The sequence below is a fragment of the Solanum stenotomum genome, chromosome 8 (assembly GCF_019186545.1).
Source record: "Solanum stenotomum isolate F172 chromosome 8, ASM1918654v1, whole genome shotgun sequence".
NCBI classification, from domain to species: domain Eukaryota; kingdom Viridiplantae; phylum Streptophyta; class Magnoliopsida; order Solanales; family Solanaceae; genus Solanum; species Solanum stenotomum.
The window spans coordinates 8,460,104-8,486,351 of NC_064289.1; the positions used below are offsets into that span (position 1 = coordinate 8,460,104).

General features: G+C 35.0%; 3 protein-coding genes across 4 annotated transcripts in view; 2 read left to right on the plus strand and 1 right to left on the minus strand.

Annotated features, from left to right (window-relative positions):
* Positions 1 to 229: 229 nt before the first annotated feature.
* Positions 230 to 10,745, plus strand: LOC125872305 (protein BONZAI 1-like). The gene is made up of 16 exons (XM_049553019.1): positions 230 to 499; positions 4,084 to 4,131; positions 5,029 to 5,177; positions 5,259 to 5,307; positions 6,289 to 6,345; positions 6,808 to 6,996; positions 7,082 to 7,216; positions 8,104 to 8,165; positions 8,251 to 8,353; positions 8,435 to 8,549; positions 9,075 to 9,151; positions 9,234 to 9,371; positions 9,463 to 9,627; positions 10,058 to 10,171; positions 10,265 to 10,358; positions 10,469 to 10,745. The coding sequence occupies exons 1-16, from the start codon at positions 350 to 352 to the stop codon at positions 10,555 to 10,557; spliced, it is 1,734 nt and encodes a 577-aa protein (XP_049408976.1). The 5' UTR covers positions 230 to 349; the 3' UTR covers positions 10,558 to 10,745.
* A 2,310-nt stretch (positions 10,746 to 13,055) lies between these two features.
* On the plus strand, positions 13,056 to 14,823 carry LOC125872321 (ethylene-responsive transcription factor ERF114-like). 2 transcript variants are annotated; one of them, XM_049553039.1, is made up of 3 exons: positions 13,056 to 13,462; positions 13,583 to 13,969; positions 14,278 to 14,823. In XM_049553039.1, the coding sequence occupies exons 1-3, from the start codon at positions 13,192 to 13,194 to the stop codon at positions 14,487 to 14,489; spliced, it is 870 nt and encodes a 289-aa protein (XP_049408996.1). In that variant the 5' UTR covers positions 13,056 to 13,191; the 3' UTR covers positions 14,490 to 14,823. The 2 variants fall into 2 exon arrangements, with proteins under 2 accessions (XP_049408996.1, XP_049408998.1); XM_049553041.1 differs by having other exon boundaries at positions 13,058 to 13,462; positions 14,281 to 14,823.
* Positions 14,824 to 18,868: 4,045 nt separating this feature from the next.
* LOC125872329 (mitochondrial import inner membrane translocase subunit PAM16 like 2-like) overlaps positions 18,869 to 26,248 on the minus strand; it is a 53,047-nt gene continuing 45,667 nt past the window's right edge. Inside the window, exons 2-5 of the mRNA XM_049553049.1 lie at positions 23,572 to 23,643; positions 20,195 to 20,282; positions 19,393 to 19,523; positions 18,869 to 19,290 (exon numbers count right to left, since the gene is read on the minus strand). Of these exons, the coding sequence (XP_049409006.1) occupies positions 19,168 to 19,290; positions 19,393 to 19,523; positions 20,195 to 20,282; positions 23,572 to 23,574 (345 nt within the window). The 5' untranslated portion in view covers positions 23,575 to 23,643 and the 3' untranslated portion in view covers positions 18,869 to 19,167. The remainder of the gene's footprint in view (positions 19,291 to 19,392; positions 19,524 to 20,194; positions 20,283 to 23,571; positions 23,644 to 26,248) is intronic.

Consider the following 26,248-nt stretch of genomic DNA (forward strand, 5'->3'; position numbering starts at 1 on the left):
CAAATTAGTAAGACATCATTTTCAAGAATCTAACTAAGCTTGAAATAAAACCATTGATAATGATAATCTTAATAACTATAGAAAAGAATCTTATTCTTTGATAATAGATTCGAATTCTTAACGTAGAGATAATTTCAATATATAAACGCGCTTTTATTTTATTACAACTTTTGGACTGACACAGCTAGTGTGGGTCCCGCTCCCTTCTTCCCTTTCTCTCTGACTCTCTGTTCAAAAGTTCCCATTACATTATACAGTAAAGTTCAATTTATTAACCAAAGTTTCTGCGCGCACAGATATTTGGATTTGTAGCTTCCTGAAATTGTAGCAATCGGCGGCAGTAGCAGCCATGGGAAATTGCTGCTCCAACGAGAACGGTGGACATTCGGCGGACGGCGGTAACGGTGCTTACGCGGCGAATCAAAACAACGGTCATAACGAAGCCGTCGATGCTCTTTTCAAGTCTCGTGGTTACCAAGGCCTCTACTCGCACGTCGAGGTTCTTTATTCTCTCTGTTTTTCTCAATTTTACTCTTATACAGGTGTAGGTGTATATGTATCACCAGATGACTAGTTTCTATTAATGAATGCGGATTTGTTCTATCCTGCTGATTAGAATTTAATTGGATCGGCTTTGGTTGAATGTTATCTATAGTGATAAAATTCGTCTTAGATGAGCAAATGTAGCTGGATTTTGACTTTTTATTAGATTGGACTAGAAGTTTACTTGGCTTGACCGAAAGAAGATAATTTGAAAGCTGCTGTATTATTCCTTTCTGAATTGACAGCCTGAGTAGATATGTCCTCCAAATTTTCCCGTGATTTCGTTATAGTTTATTTGGATCATTGTGGTTGATTAAGATCTTTGATGGAGAATTCATGTTAGGTGAGGATGTAGTGCAATTTCTTGACATCTATCAGATTGGACTGCAAATTGAATTGGCATTGACTGTGGGCAGAAGATTCCAGGAAGTGCCTTATTACATGATTGCCGAACCATCAACTTGATGAGATGTCTCCCTTCACATTTTTGCTGGAACAAAGAAGTTGATATAGACACCTTAGATCAAAATTTTGTGACCACGAACTAGTGCTGACTAGTTGACTGTTGTATATCTATGCTAAGGGATGGGATGCTTGTCCATAACAAAGAAACAATGTATTATGTTACTAAACTGAAGTATTTGGGGTTGGAGAGGATACTGTAGGTGTATCACAGCAAAGATTTTAAAGTGAATTGTTCACTTCCAAGTTGACGAGAATTGAATGTGGGGGTGGGTGCAAACATTGGGCGTGGAAGGAAGAATAGAGAGCATACAGTTACTTGATCAGAAAATTTGCTCATGTATTTGCATAGTTTTGAATGGATATATTGAGGAAGTATGGATGTATTGAGGATTGATATAGCCGATTCCAACTAATTTGCCTACCTACTTTTGCATGTGATATGATGTTTGATATGACTATATCTCTTCTTGCCTATTTCATGTTATGTCATCCACCGTTCTTACAGGATTTACGAGAATGTAATGCAAAGAATATAGTGTGTACCTTATCCATGTTTGAATCTCTCGATAAGTGAAGAGAAGAAAAACCATAGAAAGAATTAGGGGAATGTACCAAAGTTTAAGAATTTTACATCCATTTAACCATAGAATGTTATTTAACTATTTTTGGTCAACAAAAATTTACCAATGATATACAACAGTCAAAAACTTAAGAAAGAAAGATATTCTTAATGAGTATGGTTGAAATTTGTTGAGAACACATAGACGAGGCAATATACAAAATTTGAGGAAGATTGGAGGTGTTTTGAACTGGTTTGGAGTCATCATTTGTAGTTGAAAAGTTTTTTTGCGACGCATGTATCTCACAGACATGTAAACATGGATATACACGTACATGGATACACATGGGGTATGAGATACACAAGCGATACACAGTTATACATGCAAAAACTTAGTCTTCTTCCTTCGAACCATAGCTCAAATTTCAATTCAAACCACCTCAAATCTCTACCAAATCATCCCAAAATTGTTATTCAAGCTCCTTAACATGTACCCAGTCTATACCAACAACACCAACTCGAAATAAATTCCAATTTCAAAAACCTGAATTTTCAAACTCAAGCGTAAGAGAGTGTCAGTGGAGTTTTAGCTCATCTTCGCCACTTTCCAAGCAACCAAACAATATTCTATACATGAAATTAACTCCAAAAGATGTACCCCATCTATTCCAACAATACCCACTAGAAACAAAATCTAATTTTGGAAAATCGTTTCATGCTAAACTTAGTCCCTGTAGAAATGTCTAGGTGTATCATTTGATTTGAAAACGACTAATAAGATAAAGGTTGAGTTATATTGTATTTAAATAAAGTAAGTTTGATGGTGGAGATGAGATTTATTATGTCTAATAAATTGAATATTGGTTAGAATAGAAAAAAACTAGTGATAGCATAAAGAAGAAAAACACAACGGAGTAGAAAACGAAGAGAAGCACTAAGTAGAGACGGAATCGTCAGCCAATTTGTAATAAAACAAGGATTTAAGGCTAGTTAACAAAGAAAAGGATGTAAGGCGACTTTTGGTAGTTTTTTTGCTCCAAGCTGCCAAATTATGTAATTTTCTTGAAAATATACGCGGGAGAAGTCAGAAGAGGAAATGTTAGTTGACCTTAGTGCATCTCAAGAAGGAGCTAGAGATAGAATGATGCAGCTTAATAAGGCACTCAGTCTATGTATGTGATTAATGTTCAATGTGAACGTGATCTATACTTTAATCAACAGGATTGAGATTCAAGCTCCTGGAAAGGTACTTTTACTTCGACACTTTCCCAATCATCGAGACCTAAATCGATCAAGTTTGATTGCATAGCTAAGTTGCTTGGACTCTTCACTTTTGCTGCTGCACCCATATCAACAAAACATGGGTGTGTGATCCATCCCTGATTTGGTTAATCGATTTTGGATACTTTGACTAAAATCGTAGGAAAAATTCGGGACAAGATACAATGGTTTCTGGAATCAAAACAAATTTTAAGGTGAAATTGAAGAAAATGGAGTACCTTGTATATAGAAATTTTTATGCCAGTCCTCCTTGTATCACTTTCTGGGATTCTCCTCTTGATCAATATTTTCTCCTTGGAATACCTTGTATGTTTTCCACATAATGTCTCATAATTTAGACATATAACTCTATTTTTATATATTTGAATTATTTTTAGCCGAATCCCCGCACCTGGATTCGCAGTTTCGCACACCCAAATCTGAAAATCTAGACCATGAAGGATCGGACCTCTAGATTCACACCTTTATCGGACAAACACACCCGAGTCCGACCAATTTAGCTGCAGATTAAAGCTGACCTATTTTTTTTGAGAAATTTAACTGGGAAGCTGACCTATTTAGTTTTGGTTCTTAAATTAAGATGTAGATATTACCTCAAAGGTGCTATGACCTAAAAATGCAGTCAATTTAAAACATTTACCTTATGCTACAAAACATAATTGCCTTCTATAAACTAAAAGGTCACCTATTTTAGGTATGAGAATACTTATTCGTTAAATCCAAAAAGATTAGACTGCTAACTAAATGTGTTTCTAAGCAGTTATCGTGCTGTTGCTTGATCAATTTGGTAGTTGGATATATTTTGTATCCTTTTACAGTTTTCTAGCGATGGTCCAGTGGGATGACAGGGCAAATATAAATTTGAAGGTTGCCAAGTTGCATAAAAGTAATTGACCTACTGTTAGTTTAATAATCTTTTACAATGTGCTGAAAAGGAAGATAAAAGTATCAGGCGTTTCAAATTGATGATTAGATCTCTAACTTTTGGTTTCCTATAGCGTAAATATCCCAATGCTGTTACTTTGACGTAAGCTATATCAGATTGTGTGAGGTTCTTATTAATCATTTTTCTGCTTGAAATCATTTTGCAAGCCCATCACTATTTACAAGCTATTTATCCATTCTAGTTCTTGGCTAGGAGCCTATGACAAAACTAAACATCGGCGATTAACTGTGGATATCGAAATCTTCCTTTTACAGTTACTTTTAGTCTTAACTATTCTATTTACTTGCAGTTATCTCTATCTGCTACTGGTTTGCGTGATCGCGATGTGCTTTCCAAGGTTTGTTCCTTATTCTTTAGAGTTTGGTAATGTGAATGAAAAATACTGACTTTCATGTGATTTGATTCATGGTAATACTGCTTCAATATTATTTGTTGTTATCAATATACAATTTCTGTAACTTCATTTCCATAGTTGGAGCAAAGCATTGAATTTTTACACTCAGAATGTTTTTCATTTCATTAGGCCAATCATTTTAAGGATCAAGTTTCGTGTTAATGCTTAAGGTTAGACCCAGAAGACTGGTCACGTATTTTCCATAGGATATCCTCCAAAGCTAGCTTCTAGAGACAAACTAGTGTAGTGAAAGGCTGATGGAACTATACTTCCAGAACTGTGTATCAATCATCTAGGTTGTTGTTCATGTGATACGAATAGTAGTTGTTGCTCCTTTCTATTATCTGATATCTTCCATTTATTTCTATATTAGCTTTAGAAATATGGTTTGTATTATCAGGCTCACTCCAGAGTTTGCGATAGAAAGTAATTGTCTGTTGTTGTAACTTCTATAGCAGATATCACAAGTTCTTTTAAGAAATTTCCCTCTTTGAACTGGCATTTTAGAGACTTACTGACTTCTGTGTGGTTTATGGTTTATGCATTACTATGATGTTGAATAATGTTGAATCCACCTAACTAAGAAGTATACTATTTCATTACACTGAATAATTAAATGATGCACTTTGTGTATTTTTCTTCTAAATCTCTTAGGAGTGTATTTATTTTGTATGTTAGTAGTTGCATGCCCGCCCTTTCTGTTTCTCTCTTTTCTTACTTGAATGGCTCTGTTGTTACTTTACAATACATTTTATTTGCTAGCATTATTGTCTTGGCCTAAAAATGTGTTTGACTTTACCAAGTTATCATGCTCTGTTCTGAATCTCTTATTGTTTACAGAGCGATCCTATGGTAGTCATTTATTCAAAAGGAAGAGATGGTTCATTGCAAGAGCTTGGTCGTACTGAAGTAGTTCCAAACTCATTGAATCCCAAGTGGATTACAAAGTATACTATTGCCTATCATTTTGAGACAGTGCAGAATTTGGTGTGAGTCTTGACACTTCAGAATCGGATGTTTCTGTCAATTAGATACCTCTTTTCTGTCTTACAAGATTCTTTTTATCTCAGGTTTCGTGTCTGTGATGTTGACACTCAATTTCATAATCAAGATGTCAAGGTATATATGTGTGTCCTCTTCTAAAGGATTTCTAAGGTCAAAGTTACCCTAAGCAAAAGTTGATGTTTATCAAACTATCCCAACAGTACGAACAAAAAGTAACCTTATGCACCATCGGCAATACATTTTTGACTGAAGTCTAAAAAGCATGCTTCTCTTTGTTTTGTTATTCTATTTTTTACGGTTCAATGAAATGAAATCGAAAAACTTATGAAAGTCTCATAATTTACATTTAAATCATTATCTATATAAATAATACTAATTATAAAGTGATTTTTTACATGTTCTCTTTCAAAATTTGACTTTACTTTAGCCAAACATAAGCTGCTATCATTCGAAAGTACCTTTTTGGTGAAACTCCATTTGACAAAAAATACTTCATAAAATAAGCAGATTTTGAAAGTTGGCCAAGTTTGCTCTTTTTCAAGAGCGCGAGGTTTTCTAGATAATATTTTAAATATAACTTCAAGTTCATGGAGTTACTTTGTTTGGTATAACTTATCCACCCTGTAGACTACTTCTGTAGCATCCCAGGCACTATGGTCTGGGATATTGACCAATCTTCTTGTATGAAAAAGTATGTTCTTCTTGAGACTTACTAGTATTTAGTTTCAATATCTTGCGTATGGTAGTTTATATGATCCTTGTATGTTATGACACCTAATATTAGCCATGAGCTTCTCCTAAGTCACCTGAGCTTGCTGTATAGCAGTAATAAGATAAACATGTAAAGCGAAGCGTTTCTATTTCCATTTTCTTCACTCTGTTACATTGTCATCTGTACAGGTTGCTGGACAATAAATTTCATATCTTACTTGATGAGTACATGTCATGTGCTTTGCAGTTCATTTATCTGTTCCATCATTTACTGTCCATGGGCAAATGAATAAACCATTTTACTTTTCAAGCAATATTAGAGGATACAAACATATATAATCATGGCTCATGACTAATATGTCAAAGTCTGCATAACTTATGCAGATGCTTAAACTGGAGGAGCAGGACTTTCTTGGTGAGGCTAGTTGCACATTATCTGAGGTGCTGATCACTGTCAATTCAATATTTTATTTTTTGAACTTATAATGTCAGCGTAGTTTCTTACTTATGGTGTAAGAGACATGACTTAATATTGAGGCTGTAATTGGTATGTGAACGGAAGTGCTTAGAGACTACACATTTTGCATTTAAGGCTCTATACTTTGTGTAACTCGGTTATGCATATCTCACCACTGGTTTTCTTGTGTGTTGGTTGGTCATTAAAACATTGTGCATTTGCTTCACAATCATCCAATTGCTTGATTATTTCAAGAGGTTATTAATGTTACCAGCAAGACAATAGCCACATTTGATGCCTGCTTTAAAACTGCTTGATATATTTTTCCTGTTTAAGTTCTTGCGTGCAGTTTTTTTTATTCCAACTAATTATTTCAGAATCAATATAGTTGTACGTATGAAGTTAACTTTTCCTTATTAATACTAGATTATTGAATTTCCTTGTAGATTGTCACAAAGTCAAATGGGTCCCTGACCTTAGACCTTATACGTGGAGAACAATCTTCTGGTCCAAAGCATGCCCAAAAGTCTGGTAAGCTTACTGTTTGTGCAGAAGAAAGTGTTGCGTCAAAGACTACTGTAGAGCTGAAATTGAGATGTTCAGAGTTGGTGTCTAAGGATTTGTTCTCCAAAAGTGTAAGAACTCATCAGAGTAGTTTTATCTTTTGTCATTCTGAATTGTGTGATGGATATAAGTTCAATATCTTATTGCTCGTGGCAGGATCCCTTTTTGGTGATATCTAAACATACAGAGAGTGGAATGGTGGTTCCAATTTGCAAAACAGAAGTTATAAAAGATGATCATAGTCCAAAGTGGAAACCGATTACCGTGAATATTCAACAAGTTGGAAGTAAGGTATAAAAGAAATGTTCCTCCATTTGCTTCCTAAAAGAATTTCTGAGACCCTCCCCCAAAATGTAGAATCTTGGAAGGGAGAAAACAGGGAACCCTGTGATACAGATACTGCTACAAGCTAGAGTGCCTCTTTCTATGGGACCATATGCTATTCCATGTGAATCAGATGTTGGTATGAGCAAGTGTGAAATTGTTAGAATGTTCAATAGAATTTTGAATTTGGTGCAAAAGAAATACTTTTCATGTAGTCATTAACCATATTTTCTGTGGATTGCTAACTCAATCATAGATATTTGAATTTGAAGTGTAGCTAGTTTTCTTTTACTCATTGATTAGTTGAGGGATGCCTGTACAATATGCACTACTGAGTTTTGGCAGATCGTGTGCTCTCACTTAGAAGAATTTCCATGTATTTGCTCTTTAATCTGAAGGGGAGCCATGGAGCAATGGTAAAGTTGTCATCGTGTGACCTATAGGTCGGGTTCGAGCCTTGGAATCAGCCACTGATTCTCAGGGTAGGCTGCCTACATTACACACCTAGGGGTGTAGCCCTTCCCTGACCTTGCGTGAATGTGGGATGCTTAGTGCACCAGGCTGTACTTTTTTTTTTTTTTTGGCTCTTTAATCTAATATGATATTTCTGATTTTATCAGCTAGTTAAATAATTTTATCATCAGGATTCTTTAGAAGTGTTTCATGCATTATCCATTGCAGAATACAATCAAAGGTTTCTCATCTTATAGGAGTCATCTATAGCTTTGAATTGAGGGCCTGTATCTCTAATAATCATACTAAATTGGTGGGGATGTATCTGCTAAATAATAACCATTTTTTCGAGTATGTCGGGAAACTTTATTATGATATCAATAACATTTGAACAAATGCAGGACAGTCCATTGACAATTGAGTGTTATGACTTCAATTCAAACGGAAAGCATGATTTAATTGGGTAAATGGTCTTTCTTTCATCTGTCTGTCATTTCTGACCTTTACAGACTGGAAACTGACTGTCTTTCTCCTATGCCAATTGTCAGCAAGGTTCAGAAATCACTAGCAGATTTAGAAGTGTTGCACTCGACTGGTTCGAGTGCAAATCTTTTCACATCAGCTGCTGTAGGACAAAATTCGCAAAACAAGGTAAAAATCTCTGTTGTCAGGAAAAGATGCTTCTCCTTTTAAACTTTCTGCTTTTGGTCATTGAGGTCACAATTTCACCAGGTCCTAAAGAGCCAGCTTTTTGTGGATAGCTTTTTCGAGAAAACGCAGCATACATTCCTCGATTACTTGGCATGGGGTTATGAACTTAACTTCATGGTGGCCATTGACTTTACTGGTACGTATTGGTCTATGTATATGTTTTATATCAGGTTTGAGCAAAGTTGCTTATATTACTGTAGCTATGCATGGGCATATTGTGTTACCTTCACCAATCTTATATCACTATCTCTGATGCCTTTTCCATATTTGGCATTGGGGGTGTTAGATTGAGCCACCTTAGGGGCTTGAAGTTCCTATTCTTGGAGTGCCCATTATTCTGTATACTCTGATTGTCTGTGTCACTGACTGTATCTGTATCATCCTAAATCTAGCTAATTTGTGGCACTTTACTCCACATACACAGGAATTCTTTTGTGATATTACACGAAGAATTGCTTGGATTAACTGAAAGATGTAATAGTATGACAGAGTTTGATTTGCCCCTTCAAAATGATATGCATCTATAATGTTGATTCTATTATTTACACTTATATTTATTTGCTTCTCTAAGCTTTCTTCTGCTATGGACATTGGATATTTCTTTTTTCTTATTTTTCATCTCAGCATGCATTTGTTCTCTCACACGAGTTGTGTTTGTCAGCTTCTAATGGAAATCCACGCTTACCGGATTCATTGCATTATATCGATCCTTCAGGACGGCCAAATGATTATCAGAGAGTGAGAAACTGATCTTGTACACAATGATCTTATATGTTTCCTTCATATGAATAACTTCATTAAATCGGAATTCAAATTTCAGGCCATCTTGGATGCTGGAGAGGTATTGCAGTTCTATGATAAAGACCGACGTTATCCTGCTTGGGGTTTTGGAGCGCGCCCAATTGATGGCCCTGTTTCTCATTGCTTCAATCTAAATGGCAGCAGTGACTACTGTGAGGTATGTCCAAATTTTGCTATATTTTAATGTTGTGAATTCCCTTATTTCTGGTTATCATCTTATTTTACTAATCAGTATGTTCTTATTCTAGGTGGAAGGAATCCAGGGTATCATGACGGCATACATGAGTGCCCTTTTTAATGTTTCACTTGCAGGACCAACTATATTTGGACCAGTTGTTACGTCAGCTGCAGATATAGCAAATCAGTCCTTGATGAAGCGCGAGCGGAAGTACTTCATTTTGTTAATAATCACGGTACATCTTATTTCCTGATGGTCGTGGTTTTTAGGTCAAGTAAAATGTTAACCATGTTGTGCTAGCATGTTTGCTTTCCATTGATTAGAGTTTTAGCCAATCTCTTCTCCACGATCAGAATTTATTGGCTTGTTAAGTGGGAGTTTTTCTTTCTATTCAACGAATGAGTTAAGTTTGAACCTTGCTTGGTAGCATGAGCCTGAGTTCCTATCAAACCTTGCTCAATTAAACTAGGGGCAAATGGCAGAGTACATGTAAATATTCCATTGGAATGCATAAAAGTGGTGGGGAAAACCTTTGACTTGAATTTCACTTGGAGTGAAGCCCCTCTATCTAATTTTGGTTGAAGCTGAATTTCACCATGCTTCTTTTGTGTGCAAATTTCATATGGTTATTTCGATATGCTGATTACATTATTACAAAATCCCAGGACGGAGTGATAACAGATCTCCAAGAAACAATGGATGCCCTTGTTCATGCTGCAGATTTGCCATTGTCAGTTCTTATTGTTGGGGTTGGAGGAGCTGATTTCAAGGAAATGGAGGTGTGTATTTTCTCTTTATCCAGAATGCAGTATTATCAACTGTAGTAAATCGTCTAATGGTGTAAAGACAATTCCCATATTGTATGTCCACAGATTTTAGATGCTGACAAACAGAGACTTGAATCAACGCGTGGACGTGTTGCAGTGCGTGACATAGTCCAATTTGTTCCCTTCCGGGATGTACAAAGTAGGTCATTTTAACACTTACCTCGAGCCTTCTCTTATTGAAGAGGAGGATAGATGCGAATGGGCTTAATTTCTCTGTATGTGACCTGATTCCGTTGCATTGATTTGTAGGTGGAGACTCGGTCCTTCAAGCTCTTTTAGCAGAATTACCTTCCCAGTTTTTGGAATACATGCGGCTCAAAAGGATCCAGCCAACTTAATGATCATACAAGAATTGTACATACAAATGTTGATTCGTGTATTGTGTCCTGTTAAAATCACCATTTTCTAGCTTGTTCCTCAATGGTGTCAAAAGTTTTGTTTTTGGATGTCTCATTTCGTCTTCTCTTTCCTATTTCCCAGAAGCTTGTACTTAAGTTATATTTCTTCATAATCATGTTCTTATTTATTTTGTTGATAAAAATTCAAATGAAGCTTGTTACCTTTGTACGCTATGGATTGCTATTTGAAAACACTTTCAATACAAAAAGAGCTCCTTCCGGCGAACCAGATGGCCGCGGCGATGGAATCTGGGACGGAGGACTTGTAGTATCTCTCTAGATCTGGCAAAAGCGAAAGACCCCCTAACATAATTCGAATGGAGGCTGACCGCTGAGCCCACTCTGGCCTCGCGGGGCGGGCCCCTGTGGTTGCGAGCTGGAGCTGCCATAGCTTATGGCTATAGCAATGGAAGGGCCCCAGCAGAGAGAAAAGACCTTCCTTTTGTGAGTATCTTCAAATTACATTGCTATTTAATTCCAAATAGTTAAGGAGCTTGCTGCTGTGTTTTGATCGTAAAGGTGGTTTTCTTAATTGGTGAAATAAAAAGAAATCTCACACGGCTTGTATCAACTGTGAGAAGACGATATGAAATTGCAAGAGAAGCCAGCCTTCTTCTAGTAACACTAGGCCAGTCTACTTTGTTAAGTCCAAGCTATGTAGAGTCTTTCCGTTCACACAATCAAATGTCCTATTTTAGCTTGTCTTATTCTCAAATACAATATCAAATATTTCACTCTTTTTTGTTTTTCCCTCCTAGAGGTTTATAACTGGATTTTTTGAAAGATACTCATGAAAAACTTCCAACTTCCAAATTTGGCGTTCTTTTCACTTTTATCAATAGTCCCTTTCTATTTATTTATCAAATTGAGTAACAATCACTATGTCAACTGCAATGTAAGATAAAACTCAGACTTCCATAATTTGTTAGTCTAATCATACTCATCTATATCTTTGTTAAAATTTGATAAAATTACCAACTACACACACTCATGATCATATGTTATAATCAAAATTTGAAGATTAGTTGAATTTCAATTATCAAGTTCTGCTCCACTGGGGTTGGTTGTGACAATAATAGAACAAAAATCAATAAATTGGAAGTATTTCTGTTTGCTGACCAAGTCTTCCACCACTTATTTTTTTCTATTATCTAATTTTTCCCATATATGACTTCTTTCGCCTGGTTAGACAAGTATTGACTTGACCTGTAACATCAATAATGAGCTATCATTGGTTAACAGTACTATACTCAATTTTCATTCTTTACCCTAAATTCAGAGCATCTCCCAATCCAAAAAGAAGAAAATGTATTGTTTTGCTAGTGGTAGATATAGTTGAAATATCATGAGGATAAACATGTACCAAATACATTTCTAAAAGAGTGAGTGACAAAACATATCTAGAACTATCCATTTTTTAGTTTCACATCTAAATTATTCCAAATTTGAGAAATACATTTAAACTATCACTAATAAGTTTGAGAAACACACCTAAAGTAATATGTGATGATGTGTGTATTACTCTCTTTTTCTAAAAAAAAAAAAGTAGTCACATAAATTGCCACGTAGAAAACAATTCCACCATGGCAAAAAGTGACGACAAATAACTAACACATGTAACAATCCCAACTGAAAATATAAATTGAAATACATTAGTTAACTCTTTAAAAATCCATTGAATTTTTTTTTTTTTTAAATGAACAAAAATGTGTCAGCAAAAAGAAAAATGCCATATGGATAAAAAATTCAAGGCTAAATGCGCCTGAATGTGTGTATACACACATTTGGTCAGTATTATGCGTATAGGTAATAATTTAGGTGTGTGTTTCTCACGTTTTTAAAAGTCTATATATAAAATTGAAAAAAAAAATAGTTTAAATATGTTTTTTATACTTAATTGACATTTTCTAAAATAATCACATAAATTTCATAGTTTATTATATTACAGGTGGAGAAGGAGATACATAGAGAAAATTGTGCATATATAATTTGCATACACGAAAATACCCCCTTCAATACGCCCTCAAAGCACGCACGTGATACCAAATATGCTTTGGTCCGTCTTGGCAAGTGAGGGTTTGTATCGGTCCGTCTCGATAAGGCTTGCTCAAATAGTTGAGTACCTTTATCATATCATTAACCAATAGATTGAAGGTTAAGTAAAAATACTATTGATCCTCTATCGAGAAAAAAAGTATTGGTCGATCTGTCTTGACTTGATAGGTCTCAAAGATTTTGTCCACAAAAGTGACCTAAAAAATGACATTTTTTTAATTACATTTCGTATACATACACTATGAGCTCTTGAGGATGACATCCATTTTCGAGTATAGTCGACTCCATTGAAAAATCATCAATTAACGACAAATAAATTAGTATGACCAAAAACAACAAATATTCTAATTATAACTTCCCCACTCAGTCTAGATATAGACTATCAGTTATAACTTATAAACCCTAGCATTTCATTCTTCAGTTTCTTAGTTTTCTCTTCTTTCCGTAGTTAGTAATACACAAAGTTAATAAGTTCGTACATATGAATGAATCATATATATAGTGAAAGAATAAAAAAAAATGGATCGAACTAGACATGGGAAGAGGCCGTATGAATCGGAGGAGAAAGAAGATTCGAATAATAATCAAATGTATTCATCAGCTCGATCTCAACATGATATGTCTACTATGGTTTCTGTCCTCTCTCAAGTTATTGGCAACAAAAGTACGACTAACACAAATTCTTCTTCTTCCTCCTCCGCACATCATAAGCAATTATTAACCCTAAATCATCGGTCTAGTACTACTGCAGCTACGCAAAACCAATTACCTCAGCTCAATCAACAACAAGGTACTCATATATATAATCAACCAAATTTTATTATCTAGGGTTTTATTTTCCTTAAGATTCGATGACTAATTTATACAACAAACGTATTTTAAATTGTTTTTATTTGTGTATTGTGTGAAGGGAATAATGAAAGGAGAAGAAGACAGTACAGAGGTGTGAGGCAAAGACCTTGGGGTAAATGGGCGGCCGAAATCCGTGACCCGGAAAAAGCTGCTCGAGTATGGTTGGGTACTTTTCACACTGCGGAAGATGCTGCAATTGCATATGATGAAGCTGCACTTAAATTTAAAGGAAACAAAGCTAAACTCAACTTTCCAGAACGGGTTCAATCCGCAACTGATCAATTTGGGACATCATACCTAATTACTACTACTAATCAATTTCCAGCCAATAAATTTCTCCCAAATTCTGATCAATTACAACATCACTACGCTCCCGCAGGTGGAAGTAATCATAATGCTGATGACTTGAACTTTGGCGTCTCGCCGAGTTCTTATCACCCTACAGGTAGAGTACTGTAAATGATTTGAGTACGCAGTAGCAGAATTTTTTTTTCAGAAGTTGAAAGTTCCTTAGGTATCTGGCTAAACATAAATTGATGCTCAAAGTATTTTTCAAATTGATTAAGCAAACATAAAGTACTACTCTTCAAACGTACTTTTTTGAAACACAAAATAAGCAGGTTTTGTGTGTGTAACGGTCTTATCTAAAAATTTAAGTCATTAGAAACAACATACTTATATTTACTTAATTTTGTATTCATCTAACTATAATGAATCCCTATTTATACTTGTTTTTCACACACATATATATAGCAGGGTTCAATCCTAAAGCACTGAATTTTATGGAACCTTTGAAATCATCATCGATGACATATTTGGTACAACAAGCATCTCATGACGTACAACAAGAACCAACGTATATTAATCACCAGCAAGAAGATGAAAACAATCCGAGATTTTCATCTTATTTTGGCACTTGTTCAAGCTCAGCGCCTACTTTGGGGGAGTTTGAAGATCGAAAATAATTATTTTTTTCGACCAACATGAAGGTATACAATTTCTCGAGGATATATGCTATTTACGTACTATATATTAATAAGTTTTTTGGTTCTAAAAGTGCCTATAATTTCTTTCGTTTGCCATGCAATTAGTTGAACAGGAACTATATAGTTATGTACTATGAAAATTAAATATAATGTGGTTAAATGTGCTCAACTCTTTGAGCTCTATAGGGTCACAGTTTGAGTATAAAGTGTTATCAGTTCGAAGAATATTGAAGGCTTTTTGCAAGTGTATATCACTTAATTAAACTTAATATTGCATAGTAATGTAATTGTATTATATATATATACATTTTAAAATTAAGTCATTCACCTTCCGTTGTGATGGAGGTTTGACATTGACTCCTACCTTGTACTATAGCATAAGAAATATTTCCAAAGATAGTATATACATTTGAACGTATAGTTGCCTAAAATATTAGAGTACGGTATATATCATCTCCATTATTTGTAACTAAAGCTTGATTCCTTGTGAACATATACACAATAGTACAGTTTTATACTCCTCGGTCCTAATTTATGTGACACGTTTTGTTTTTCGAGAGTCAAACAGTTTAAATTTGACCAAAAATTTGTGAATAAAATCTTCAATTTTTTTGAAATGAAATTTATATATGTGTAAACTACGTAAAAAGTACTATAAGTCACAATAATTGACAATCTAAAATATTTAAAAGATATATGAAAAAAATTTACGATCAAAGACAGACGTGTTGGAATCTCGAAATTTGAAACGTGTCACATAAATTGAGATGGATGGAGTATATTTATTGGCAGGAATTACAATCTTAGTTTATAATGGTTCCGGCTCCTCTCCATTTCTCTTCTCTCCATTTTCCTCAAGTTCTAGCTTGGATTGCAAACATATGTCATAGTTTAGAATTAATGATTGAGATCTAATTGATTAAAGCAAAGTCCTGCATAGTTATTTACTTTCATATATTTGCTTCTTAAATATTTTTGCAATCCAACAATTCTAGATTTACATTATATTTGTCCTAAATATAATTAAAAGAAATTCTTTTCTTAATTACTTGAGTAATTTTTTGCTGATATTTTACTTTTTTCCCTAACGTTTTCCATTTCTCAAATAATATTTGCCAGATAAAGAAATTAAAAATTGTGACCTGACGTTTTTTTTTTTAATTTTAAGAGTAAAATAACTTTTTTCAACTTTAAATTCTTTCTTTTTCCCTAAATGGAGTCTATATTGCTCTATAGACATTGTAGCTCTTAATACTCTATTAGAATATTAAAAATGTTTAACTGTATTATAATTTTTTTCAAAAAAAGTAAAAATATTTAGTATAAGTTTTAATTATGTATGCAGGGCGGTAAAGATTTTAAAAAATATATATTTAGGAAAAATATAATGGATTGCAAAAATATTTAAGAAGCAAATATATGGAATTAAATAATTATGATTAGAACTTTACTTTAATCAATTGAATCTCAATCATTAATTCTAAACTATGACATATGTCTCCAATCCAAGCTAGAACTTGGGAAAAATGGAAAGGAGCCGGATTTGCCGTATATAATGTTCTCAAAATCATATGTATTTTATGGTCTAAAGATGGTATAAAATATAAATTATATTCTTGCTAAGTTTGGTCTTTGTGAGACACGTCGTCAGCTTCTAATCTATAGATATTCTTGTTATGGAATCGAAGAAACGGGAGAGAAAATCGAAGAAAGAATAGATTCATTGCATTGATTTATTATAGTAATATTGTTTCTTGCAACAGAAATAAAAGACTATATCACTATATATAGAGAACAAATGAGAATAAAATAAAGGAAAATATGTTATTTTCCTTATAGATATTAAATTAAAAGAAAGTAAATTGTATTATGTAATTAATGAAAATTCTAGACTCAGAAAGAAAAATAAATATTCCAAAATATTTCTGGATTAAAAATGAAAAAATATATTCTACTATTAACCATAAAGTAGAAGGAAAGTAAATTTTAACAATACTTATAAAGGATAAAATCAGCAGTTCTTTCCTTTTTTAACAACAATGCACGTAATATTTAGTTTTGCTTTAATTTGTCAACAAAATGTTCCATTTGCATTAGAGAAATAGATAAACTGACAAAACAAAATTGATGACAAAGACTTCAGGACATATATATATATGGGAAAAATACTGATTATATACTTCTTTATTATACAACAAGCCATTTATTTAATACTTGCAGGTTTTTCTGAGAATATTTTGTAGGTAACTCAGTCTCTTTCGAAAACTCACTTTATTTCACAAAAATATACATGTTTCTGTTTATACGAATTTAAATTAAAATAAACTGATTTTTTGTCATAGAAATAAAAAGTTTTAGTCAAAGCTATTGAATTTTGTCAAACCTGTAAGTCCAGGGCCAAAGCTAGAACTTCAGCTATGAATTCAATCGAACTCAATAATTCTGATTCAAATTCTGTATTTATCTTCCGAGTGAACCTATAAACTTTAAATCATAACTCCGTTTCTTCCGGTAACCTGAAGTACTCTAGCTTTACTGCTCACGAGTATGGCGTGTGCTATTGCCTGCTTATTACAGTGATTTATACATTTGGATACTAAAATCTCCAAGTTCTGCATTCGCTATATATGAAAGGAAAAAAAAGAGCAAATGTGAAAGGAATTATGCTAAATTCGGCTTTTATTGACGATGTCAAACATGCAAAATACAAACAAGTGATGTCGAGAGCGAGCTAGGTAGGGTCAAGGGGAGTTTATTCAAACCTCTTTTTTTAGTAAAAAAATAGTATATGGTATGATTTAAATTATTTTTTATGTATATATATATTAGTGTTAAATCTCCTTTAGCTTCTTCGTGTGATTATATTTTTATATATATATTTTGAACCTCTGAAAATTCAGATTCCTCTTCCCTGACTCAACTTGGAAGTTATATAGAGCCATCACGGGACAAACACACGCACTTAAGATTAGGGTTGACCCTTCATGAATCGTTGACTTTCTCTTTCTTTTTGTTTCAAGTTGACTCTTTGAAAATTAAACTGAAGATATATTGTGCTTCCTTTCGCTTCGTGTGATTATACTGATTATGTTGTTATTATTATATATTTGTATTTCCGTATTTGGTAATGAACAAGATAAAAACTCACCCGATTAATGTTAAAGAAAGATCTCAGTGCATTTTTTTTTTTGAGTAAAAATAACAAACGTACACTATATATGTTCGTTCACTCACGCATATTCATATTCATGTTATTGTATTGCGAATAAAGAAATACTTTTAACATTCATAAAACTAGCATTTTCAGGCCTTAAATTTCAGACCACATGTCTTGAGTCAAGTTTATCGAAAATAATCTCTACCTTTTTCCTCTTCAAACTGTGCTTATAAAATTATACTGAATATATTATTAATGTTACGGTGAATCCAAATCCCATGTATCGTCCTAATGCTGGACAAAACAGTATGGGAAAACTAATAAAAGGGAAAATGTGATTAATGGAAGTGATGGGTCCACACGCCAAATATCTATCCAGTTCCTCACTAGTCAAACTTTCCGGTTTTTCCCTCAATCAGCAAAGTCAAACAAATGAACTTGCAAAGTCAAAGCCGGCCCCAACTTTTTTGGAGTTTTTGAAAAGTTCAAAAGAATAAGTTTCGAAGTTTCTAATTCTTTTTTTTTTTCTAACAAAATTTTTTTCATACCAACACTTTTTTAAACAAAACTAAAATATGTGTTTCATTGGAGATACATTAGAATTCACGCTTGGAAAGTCCCGAAGGTAAAGTGCTACCTAACAAAAACAGGAGACTAGAACCCAAGGCCTTTACCTTACTTTTGTTCGTATTATTACTCCCTCCGATTGGATTTTGACACACTAATTAAAAGAGTTGTTTCAACACATTTATATAAAAGAATTATTTTACTAGAAACACCTTTATTTCTCATTTATAGTTTATGCATTGGTAACTATAAAGAAGTGTCAAAGACCTTCTCAGAAGTTTATTCTAATGCACCTGTATTAGACAGAATTGACATCAACCAGTACACGAAAACTACTACTCCCGTTCTACTTTGGTGAGAAGCTTTTATTGTCAAACACATGCTATAACATGTTTATCATATTTAAACATCATAAATTTCAGAATTTTATATTCATGCAACTCCTTATGACATTGAAGACCACAAATTTTAGTGGTTTTCCATTTTTTATTAGACATTGTCCAAGTCAAACTACAACAAACAAGGAAAAATGGAGGGAGTTATCGAAGTTCTAAAAGTTTATTCCTGTGGGAAGAAATTATACATGACAGCCAAATTACACACAATTTATTTCATTTTGTAAGACATAAGATAATGCATTCCGAACTTTCAATTTCACGCCCCTCTTCCATCAAACCTGTGGTAACCGTACAAGCGCATAAAACAATAATGAAGCGTGCTTCTAAGCAAAATGACAGAAAAGGCAGAGTGATGCAAACTACACGAATGATTAATTTAAGTGCTTCTCTCCAACAGGCCAAAATTGAGGATTGAATACGTATGTAACATTGCAGGAGAACATCTGGTGGTAGAACGCAATTACCCTCTACTAAAGATACTCCTTACAAGAGCCCAGAATGTCTCTAGCTGCACTGCCGCAGGAACTTCAAAGAACTAATTTGGGCCCTCTGCTTTACTTTGGTAAAGAGATTCTAAGCATTCCTTCGCTCTATGAACTTTTGATTGTAGATAAAAACTTCCATTTTTAGCATTACTCTCAAACAAGTTGTCATATTTCTGCAAGAAATGATGAAGAAACGAATTAAGCACTTTCAAGTGTCAATTCAATGCATTAAACCCCATAGGGAAAATGATCGCGTAAAAATACCAAAGACAAACCTGCAACACGTCTTCCCATGATGAATGCTCTGCAACCCCAAGAACTTGCCTAGCCTCCACCTCTGTCATAGTTTTGCTTGCTCTTCTAATGTTCTGTACTGCTTCTTGAGCAACACCATTTTTTGATGCATCTACAATTAACCAAGCACAACTTGATTATCAACCCAAGCAAGGTTGCAAGGAGTACACAGGCAAAGCTTCAAGTGCATCAACTAATGGGATATTAACCTATCACATACTATATGTTTTGTTTTGGAATCTAGGGACATTGTTGCTTCAAGAACCATTGTTTTCCAATCTAGGAGAACTGTAACTTGCAGGAATCAAAAGGGTTTTGTGCAACATTACATGGCCAACACCCTTCGGGGTGGCCCAGTGGTTTGGGCTTGGGACTTCCATGTTGGAGGTCTCAAGTTCGAAACCCCTTGCCAGCGAAAGCAAGGGGTTTGCCTTCTGGGTCGAGCTCGTCGCACCGGGCTTGCCTAGTGCGGGTTACCTCTCCTATGTGGTTTGCGAGCTATTGCATAGGAGCGGGGGTTTTACCCTATGCGCACCCAAAGGGTAGCGGCTGCGGGTTTCCCTTGTCATCAAAAAAAAAAAAACATTACATGGCCAAGATTCACATTTACACTTCTCCTCAGGTAAAATCGTGTTTCTATTTCAAAAGCAAGTGCCATAGAAAACTGCCAAATTTTCTTCTCCCCTCCCCTAAACAAAGAAAAAAAACACTTCCAGTAGTTACAATGCCAAGTTTGGTTATGGAAGGAGAGGATTACAGGGGCGTACGTCAACGAAAACTTACTTGTGAGAGCTTGGCGATATGCCTGGGCAAAGGCCCTTGCCATTATTCCAGAACCCATAATAATTATGTTTGCAAGGATTCTCGCAGCCTGCAATGAGAAAGTAATGAGAGGGGTTAAGTAACAAGTTTTCTTTGTGTAAAATAGATACTTCTAATATTATAAGTCAACCAAGAACAGAGATGTGTATGAAATGTCTATGGCAGTGTCTAGACTCCAGACTAATTTTTGCGGGCTTCCCATTTCCTTATCCAAAGAAAGACTAAAAGTCGAAGCACCCAAGGGTGTGTGTGCTCTAGTTGTCAATGAAGTGGGTTGAGCACCATGAGGTCTGAGGTTCAATTCCCAGAGACAAAATTAGGTGATTTCTTTCCATCTGTTTTAGCCTTGATAGACAAAGTTACCAAGTACCTGTTGTTGGTGGGAGGTCGAGGTGTGTGCAAGCTAGCCCAAACACCACGATTATCCAAAAAAAAAAAGACAAAGTTGAAACCAATGTCACTTTCTGGAAGATTTTGCAGGCTAAAATGGAGCTTGGAAAAGCAGCTGAGGCTATCTTTTAGAATTCCATTAGATGCTTATAGAACATAGATATGTTAGATGTTTAGTTAAAAATATAAAATTAAAGGCATGCTTATTTATATATTTAATAAGCATGAACCATTCAAATGCATGCATCTTCTATTGAAATATGGTAGTAATTTTCTTTTATCAAGAAAATGGTCATAATTGCTTCACCTCAAAAAAATTCTGCCTCAAGTCTACATTCAGCATATTTTTTTCTCTAATCTAGGGTCAATCTCCCTTCTCTTACAGACTTGGAGGTGGGGTGCTGATAGGATGGAAATGAAATTTAATATATGTTACTTACTTCGATGTATATTTTTTCAGTTTCTGTAGGCTCGCAATATACTGATAACATAGAGTGAGTCCATACAACAATAACTACACAAAAACTCCAAACTAGGAGGACTCAGCTATATTCGAGCTATATAAATCCTCTATATCCGTTCTGCTCTGCTTATGCTTATATCATTCCAACACTCAGCCTTTAAGATATATAAGGAATTCTCTAAAACGAGATATTCTCTGCTTCTCACACCTATCCATACAGTGACATACCAATTGCTTACCAAACTAAAAAACAATCCTAACAAACATCTAACTTAATGCAGAGGTACCAACAACCTCTAACCTTAATCCCATTTAGTTGGCATTGCGCTATTGCTTAAAAGGATCTTTTACTTTAATTGTGTCCAAAACTACATGAAATTTGAGAGATTATAGATCTTTTGAGACTACACCCTTTAACGTGATTTTAGTCTATCTTGACTGTTTCAAGAACACTTGCAATCAGCAAAGTATCATTCCTATGGATCAGAAAATTCGAAAGTCTTTGAAGGATATGGCCGAATCATATCAGACAGTATTTTCTTATTTATTATTTTATTATTCATGTGTGTTACTTGCATCCTACGTCCGAAGTGATCATTTATAGTTTTGTCTAAATATTGTATGGCCGCACATCCATCTACACATTCATATTTTCTATGACACTCATCTTATCACTCCCATGTGACATTACTCGTCTCAAAATCCTTCATACTTATCTTTTTACTTTGGTGGGGTATTTCCCATAGCATAGATCATTTCACACTCCTTTTTATCATCTTATATTATTTCTATAAGCTACATTTCTATCCTGGAAGACCAAATCTATACATTTGAATTTTCTGCATGTACGCACTACAATCCTATCTACCTAAAGCTCGGGGGAATCCATCCAATGGTAGCCTTTCATTTTCATTCTGTTAAGCAAGGTTGATTATGTCATTTACCTAAATAAATCAACAAACCAGAAAGATGAAAATAAAAGGCAAAGAACAATCACACACAATCAGAATTCCTATTTTGGTATTCAGAACTCAGAAGAACTTATGCATTAGCCAACTCAATCGAGATCTCCTCCTTGATGGAAGATTGACATGAACACGCTGGGAGCCAGAATAACACGTCATTTCATGCCAAAAGAAAATGCTACAAACATTTGGCTGAGTATTTTCAGCAAATTTGCTGACAACCTCAAATCATGTCAGCAAACACTCAATTTAAGCACCAAATCAAGAGTCCAGCACCCTCAACCTATTTCAGAACTCAGAAGAACTCACGCATTAGCAAACTCAATCGAGATCTCCTCCTTGATTAAAGATTGACATGAACACTCTGAGCCAGAATAACACGTCATTTCATGCCAAAAGAAAATGCCACAAACATTTGGCTGAGTATTATCAGTAAATTTGCTGACAACCTCAAATCATGTCAGCAAACACTCAATTTAAGCACCAAATCAAGAGTCCAGCACCCTCAACCTATTTCACCATCGCTATACGTGTTCCAAATCCCCTTAACAGCATGAGCACATTGCGTTCAGGGTAGCAATGTTATTATAGGCAAAAAGCAATGCAACCAATATAATAGTTAAGAGGTTTTTGGCTTAGGCTAATCCACTAGAAACCAGGACTTGTTTACATAAATTGTAAATTAAGGTTGGGATTTCCTAAAGTTAATAGGGAATTTGCTAATACTGACAAAATGTTAGCAAGAGATGATTTTAAATGGCAAACGGTTATCCGTGAGGATTTTATACCTGACTTACTTATAATGGACTAAGGCATACTTGGTGGTGGTGGTGGAGGTAATACTACAAAATTATAGAATGTTAAGGCTAATACAAAACCTCTTTACAAAATAAAGAAACCTACAGCCTCCTTCACCATATATAGGTCTATCTCTTTCCCCTCTTCCATCTCTAACAGTGATTCCTTTTCCCATCCCTCACCTGCATCAATCTCCATCTCAATTATTTTCTTACAATCAATTTCAGTATCTTAAGATGTGAAGTGACATGCTTAGTCATCCAACCATTCCAACATGTTTTTGATTTGCCACTAATTATATGTCGAGCACTGAGCTGAGCTTCGATCTGAGTTCTAATGTTTGTCCTCATTGCTTTCTGTTTCAAGAAACATAACTAAAGATTGTGTGAAGTCGCCTGGCACCATAAATGGCCAAGAGTTTTCTATTCCTCCACCACCACTCAAAAAAATAAAATACTATGTAACAACTTCCGCCATATGCATTTTTTGATGTTTCTGTTTTTACAAAAATTGCCAGATTCCATCCAAATCAAGAAAGAAAGAAAAACTGAGTCAAGTCAGACAATCAGCTTCAAGATTCCAAAAAAAAAAAAATCACTTCAGACAGGAGATTTTAAACAAACTATCAATAAAAGTCAAACAGGTGGTCAGAACATAGATAAGGCAAATTAGACACAATGATCGGAAGAGAATATTGGAGGGAAGTTTAATATTGTACTTACCATTACGGAAATCAGAAATATAAGTATCCAAACTGTTGTAGCAGCACTCTAACAAAATTTGAATCAAATAACCTACAATAAGACCAAGCATCATTGAATAAATCTTTGCCAAAAAACAAAATATAGTATGCAAACAGGAAAATCTGTTTATATCTGCATTTAAAGAGGTTTAAAGCATGGACATTTATATACACGCTGCTACTACTTCCATAGTTTCATTGTGTACATGTACTCTTTGAAAATAATAAAAGAAACTATTTTGTTATTGTCCACTGAAAAACAAAACTAGAATAGCCTGCTGGATACAGTTCTCACTAGGCAAAATCACATTTTTTTTTTTGAAACTTGGTAACTTTGTATTATAACACAATAGTACATGGGCAGTACTAAACCTTATATACAGATGAACTCCAAAAACTCCACTATTCTAAATCTAAACTGAATCTAAAACATCAATTATAGAGACAGTTTCATTTGAGTATAATTGATTGCACCAAAAACATAACAACAAAATACAGTTGAGTTTAACTTTTTGCATACTATTCTCTACGCTCTCAAAACACCTAGAATTTCTCTCTTTCCAGGTTGCTTTTTAGGGCTTCAGTAATTCTCCTAGGCATAGCCCAGGATATGCCTTTGAGACTCAAGAATACCCTCCATAATTGTTGAGTAAATTTGCAGTGTAGAAAAAGATGGTCAACAGTTTCTGATGTTTCTCCACAAAGAAAACACCTAGAACATAAGGTTATCCCCCTTTTCATAACATTATCCTGTGTCAAAGCTGCTTCCTTAGCTAGGAGCCATATAAAACATGAGACTTTATAAGGAATTCTGCCTTTCCAAATTTGTCTCCATGGCAAGATAGGAATCTGTTGACTTGGTTGCTCCATCAACCTGTCAGCTACACCTACTTTAAATATACCTTTGCTGCTTCCTTTCCACCATAATGCATCCTCTTCAGCCTGGAGTCCATTGAAGTTTCCAACAATGTTGAGAAATTCTGCCACTCTCATCACTTCCCAGTCATTGAGATGTCTTCTGAACTGGAAATTCCAGCCCTGTGTTGTCCAAATCTCTGCAATGGTCCTTTGTTGTGAGAGAACTAGGTTATACATGTCTGGAAAGAGGAGTTCCAGATTACCTGACTCATGCCATTCATCTTTCCAGAATTTGGTCTTGTTCCCACTCCCCACTTTCACCTTGGAGTTGAGTTTGACTTCCTCCCATAATTCTCTTATGGATCTCCATAAACTGACCCCATAAGGTGAAGTCACATCCTTGGTCATCCAACTATCTACCGCCTCATATTTGGCACCTACCACTCTTTTCCACATTAACTGATCTTTAAACAAGTACCTCCACAACCATTTCATTTTGAGTGCTTCACTTTGGAATATCAGATTTTTTATTCCAAATCCGCCATTATTTTTCCCAGTTACCACAGATTCCCATTTCACCAGGTGAAATCTTTTCTTCTCGCTGTTACCTTGCCACAAAAAATTCCTTCTTATCCTATCCAATTTTTTGATGGCCCCTGCTGGAATAGGAAATAATGACATCATGTATGTTGGTAGAGCATTAAGTACCGAGTTGATGAGGGTCAACCTCCCTCCCATTGATAAGGATTGAGTTTTCCATCTAGCCAATTTTTTCTCGCACTTCTCTATCACGCCATTCCAGATTTCAATAGACTTGGATTTTGCTCCCAAAGGCATGCCCAAGTAGGTTGTTGGCAAAGTGCCAACTACACCCCCAAGAATTGAGGCTATATACCTCATATTATTGACCTCATTAATGGGATACATAAAGCCTTTCCGCCAATTAATGTGCAGGCCAGATACCCCTTCAAATAGGACCAGTATCACCCTTAAATATTTCAGTTGTTCTTCCTCTGCACCACAGAAGATGAGAGTATCATCAACATATTGAAGGTGTGTCACTTCCAAACTTTCAGCACCATCTCTCAACACATCAAAACCTTTCAACCATCCCCTTGTGTTAGCTGTCTTAATCAGACTGTTCAGACCCTCCATAGTGATTAAGAACAGGAAAGGTGATAGTGGGTCACCTTGCCTGAGCCCTCTTTGTGAGCTGAAAAAACCTGCAGGAAGCCCATTGATTAGAACAGAAAAGTTTATTGTTGAGATACAGAACATAATCCAGTTCATCCACTTTTGTCCAAATCCCATCCTTTCTACGATCTTCATCAGGTACTTCCAGTTAACATGATCGTACGCTTTTTCTATGTTTAACTTGCAAAGAATGCCAGGCTTTTTCTGTTTAGTGCTGGAGTCTACTGCTTCGTTAGCAATCAAAACGGCGTCCATGATTTGTCTCCCTTTTATGAATGCCATTTGTTGTGAATCCACCAGTTTGTCTATCACACCCTTCAGTCTCTCTGTGAGTACTTTAGATAGTATTTTATAAATACTACCTATAAGACTGATTGGTCTATAGTCCCTTAGCTCCTTTCTTTTTGGGTACAAGTGCAATGAATGTAGCATTAAAACTCTTCTCAAAAACTTCTTGATCATAGAATTTCTGAAAAGTATTTCTTTTAATCAATCAATAACACTATGATGTTGTTTAGCTGAGCATCAGCCTGACAAATGGGAGCTACAAGTAGGTGTGTGAATGAGGCTTGCAAATGTCGTAACTCGTAAGGAATTTAGGTGGC

Coding starts and splice junctions, on each gene's coding strand:
- LOC125872305 (XM_049553019.1), top strand. CDS start 350: ATGGGAAATTGCTGCTCCAACGAGAACGGTGGACATTCGGCGGACGGC. Junction 5,178..5,258: donor GAGACAGTGCAGAATTTGGT/GTGAGTCTTGAC, acceptor TTTTTATCTCAG/GTTTCGTGTCTGTGATGTTG. Junction 9,372..9,462: donor GCAGCAGTGACTACTGTGAG/GTATGTCCAAAT, acceptor TTCTTATTCTAG/GTGGAAGGAATCCAGGGTAT.
- LOC125872321 (XM_049553039.1), top strand. CDS start 13,192: ATGGATCGAACTAGACATGGGAAGAGGCCGTATGAATCGGAGGAGAAA. Junction 13,463..13,582: donor TCAGCTCAATCAACAACAAG/GTACTCATATAT, acceptor TATTGTGTGAAG/GGAATAATGAAAGGAGAAGA. Junction 13,970..14,277: donor GAGTTCTTATCACCCTACAG/GTAGAGTACTGT, acceptor ACATATATATAG/CAGGGTTCAATCCTAAAGCA.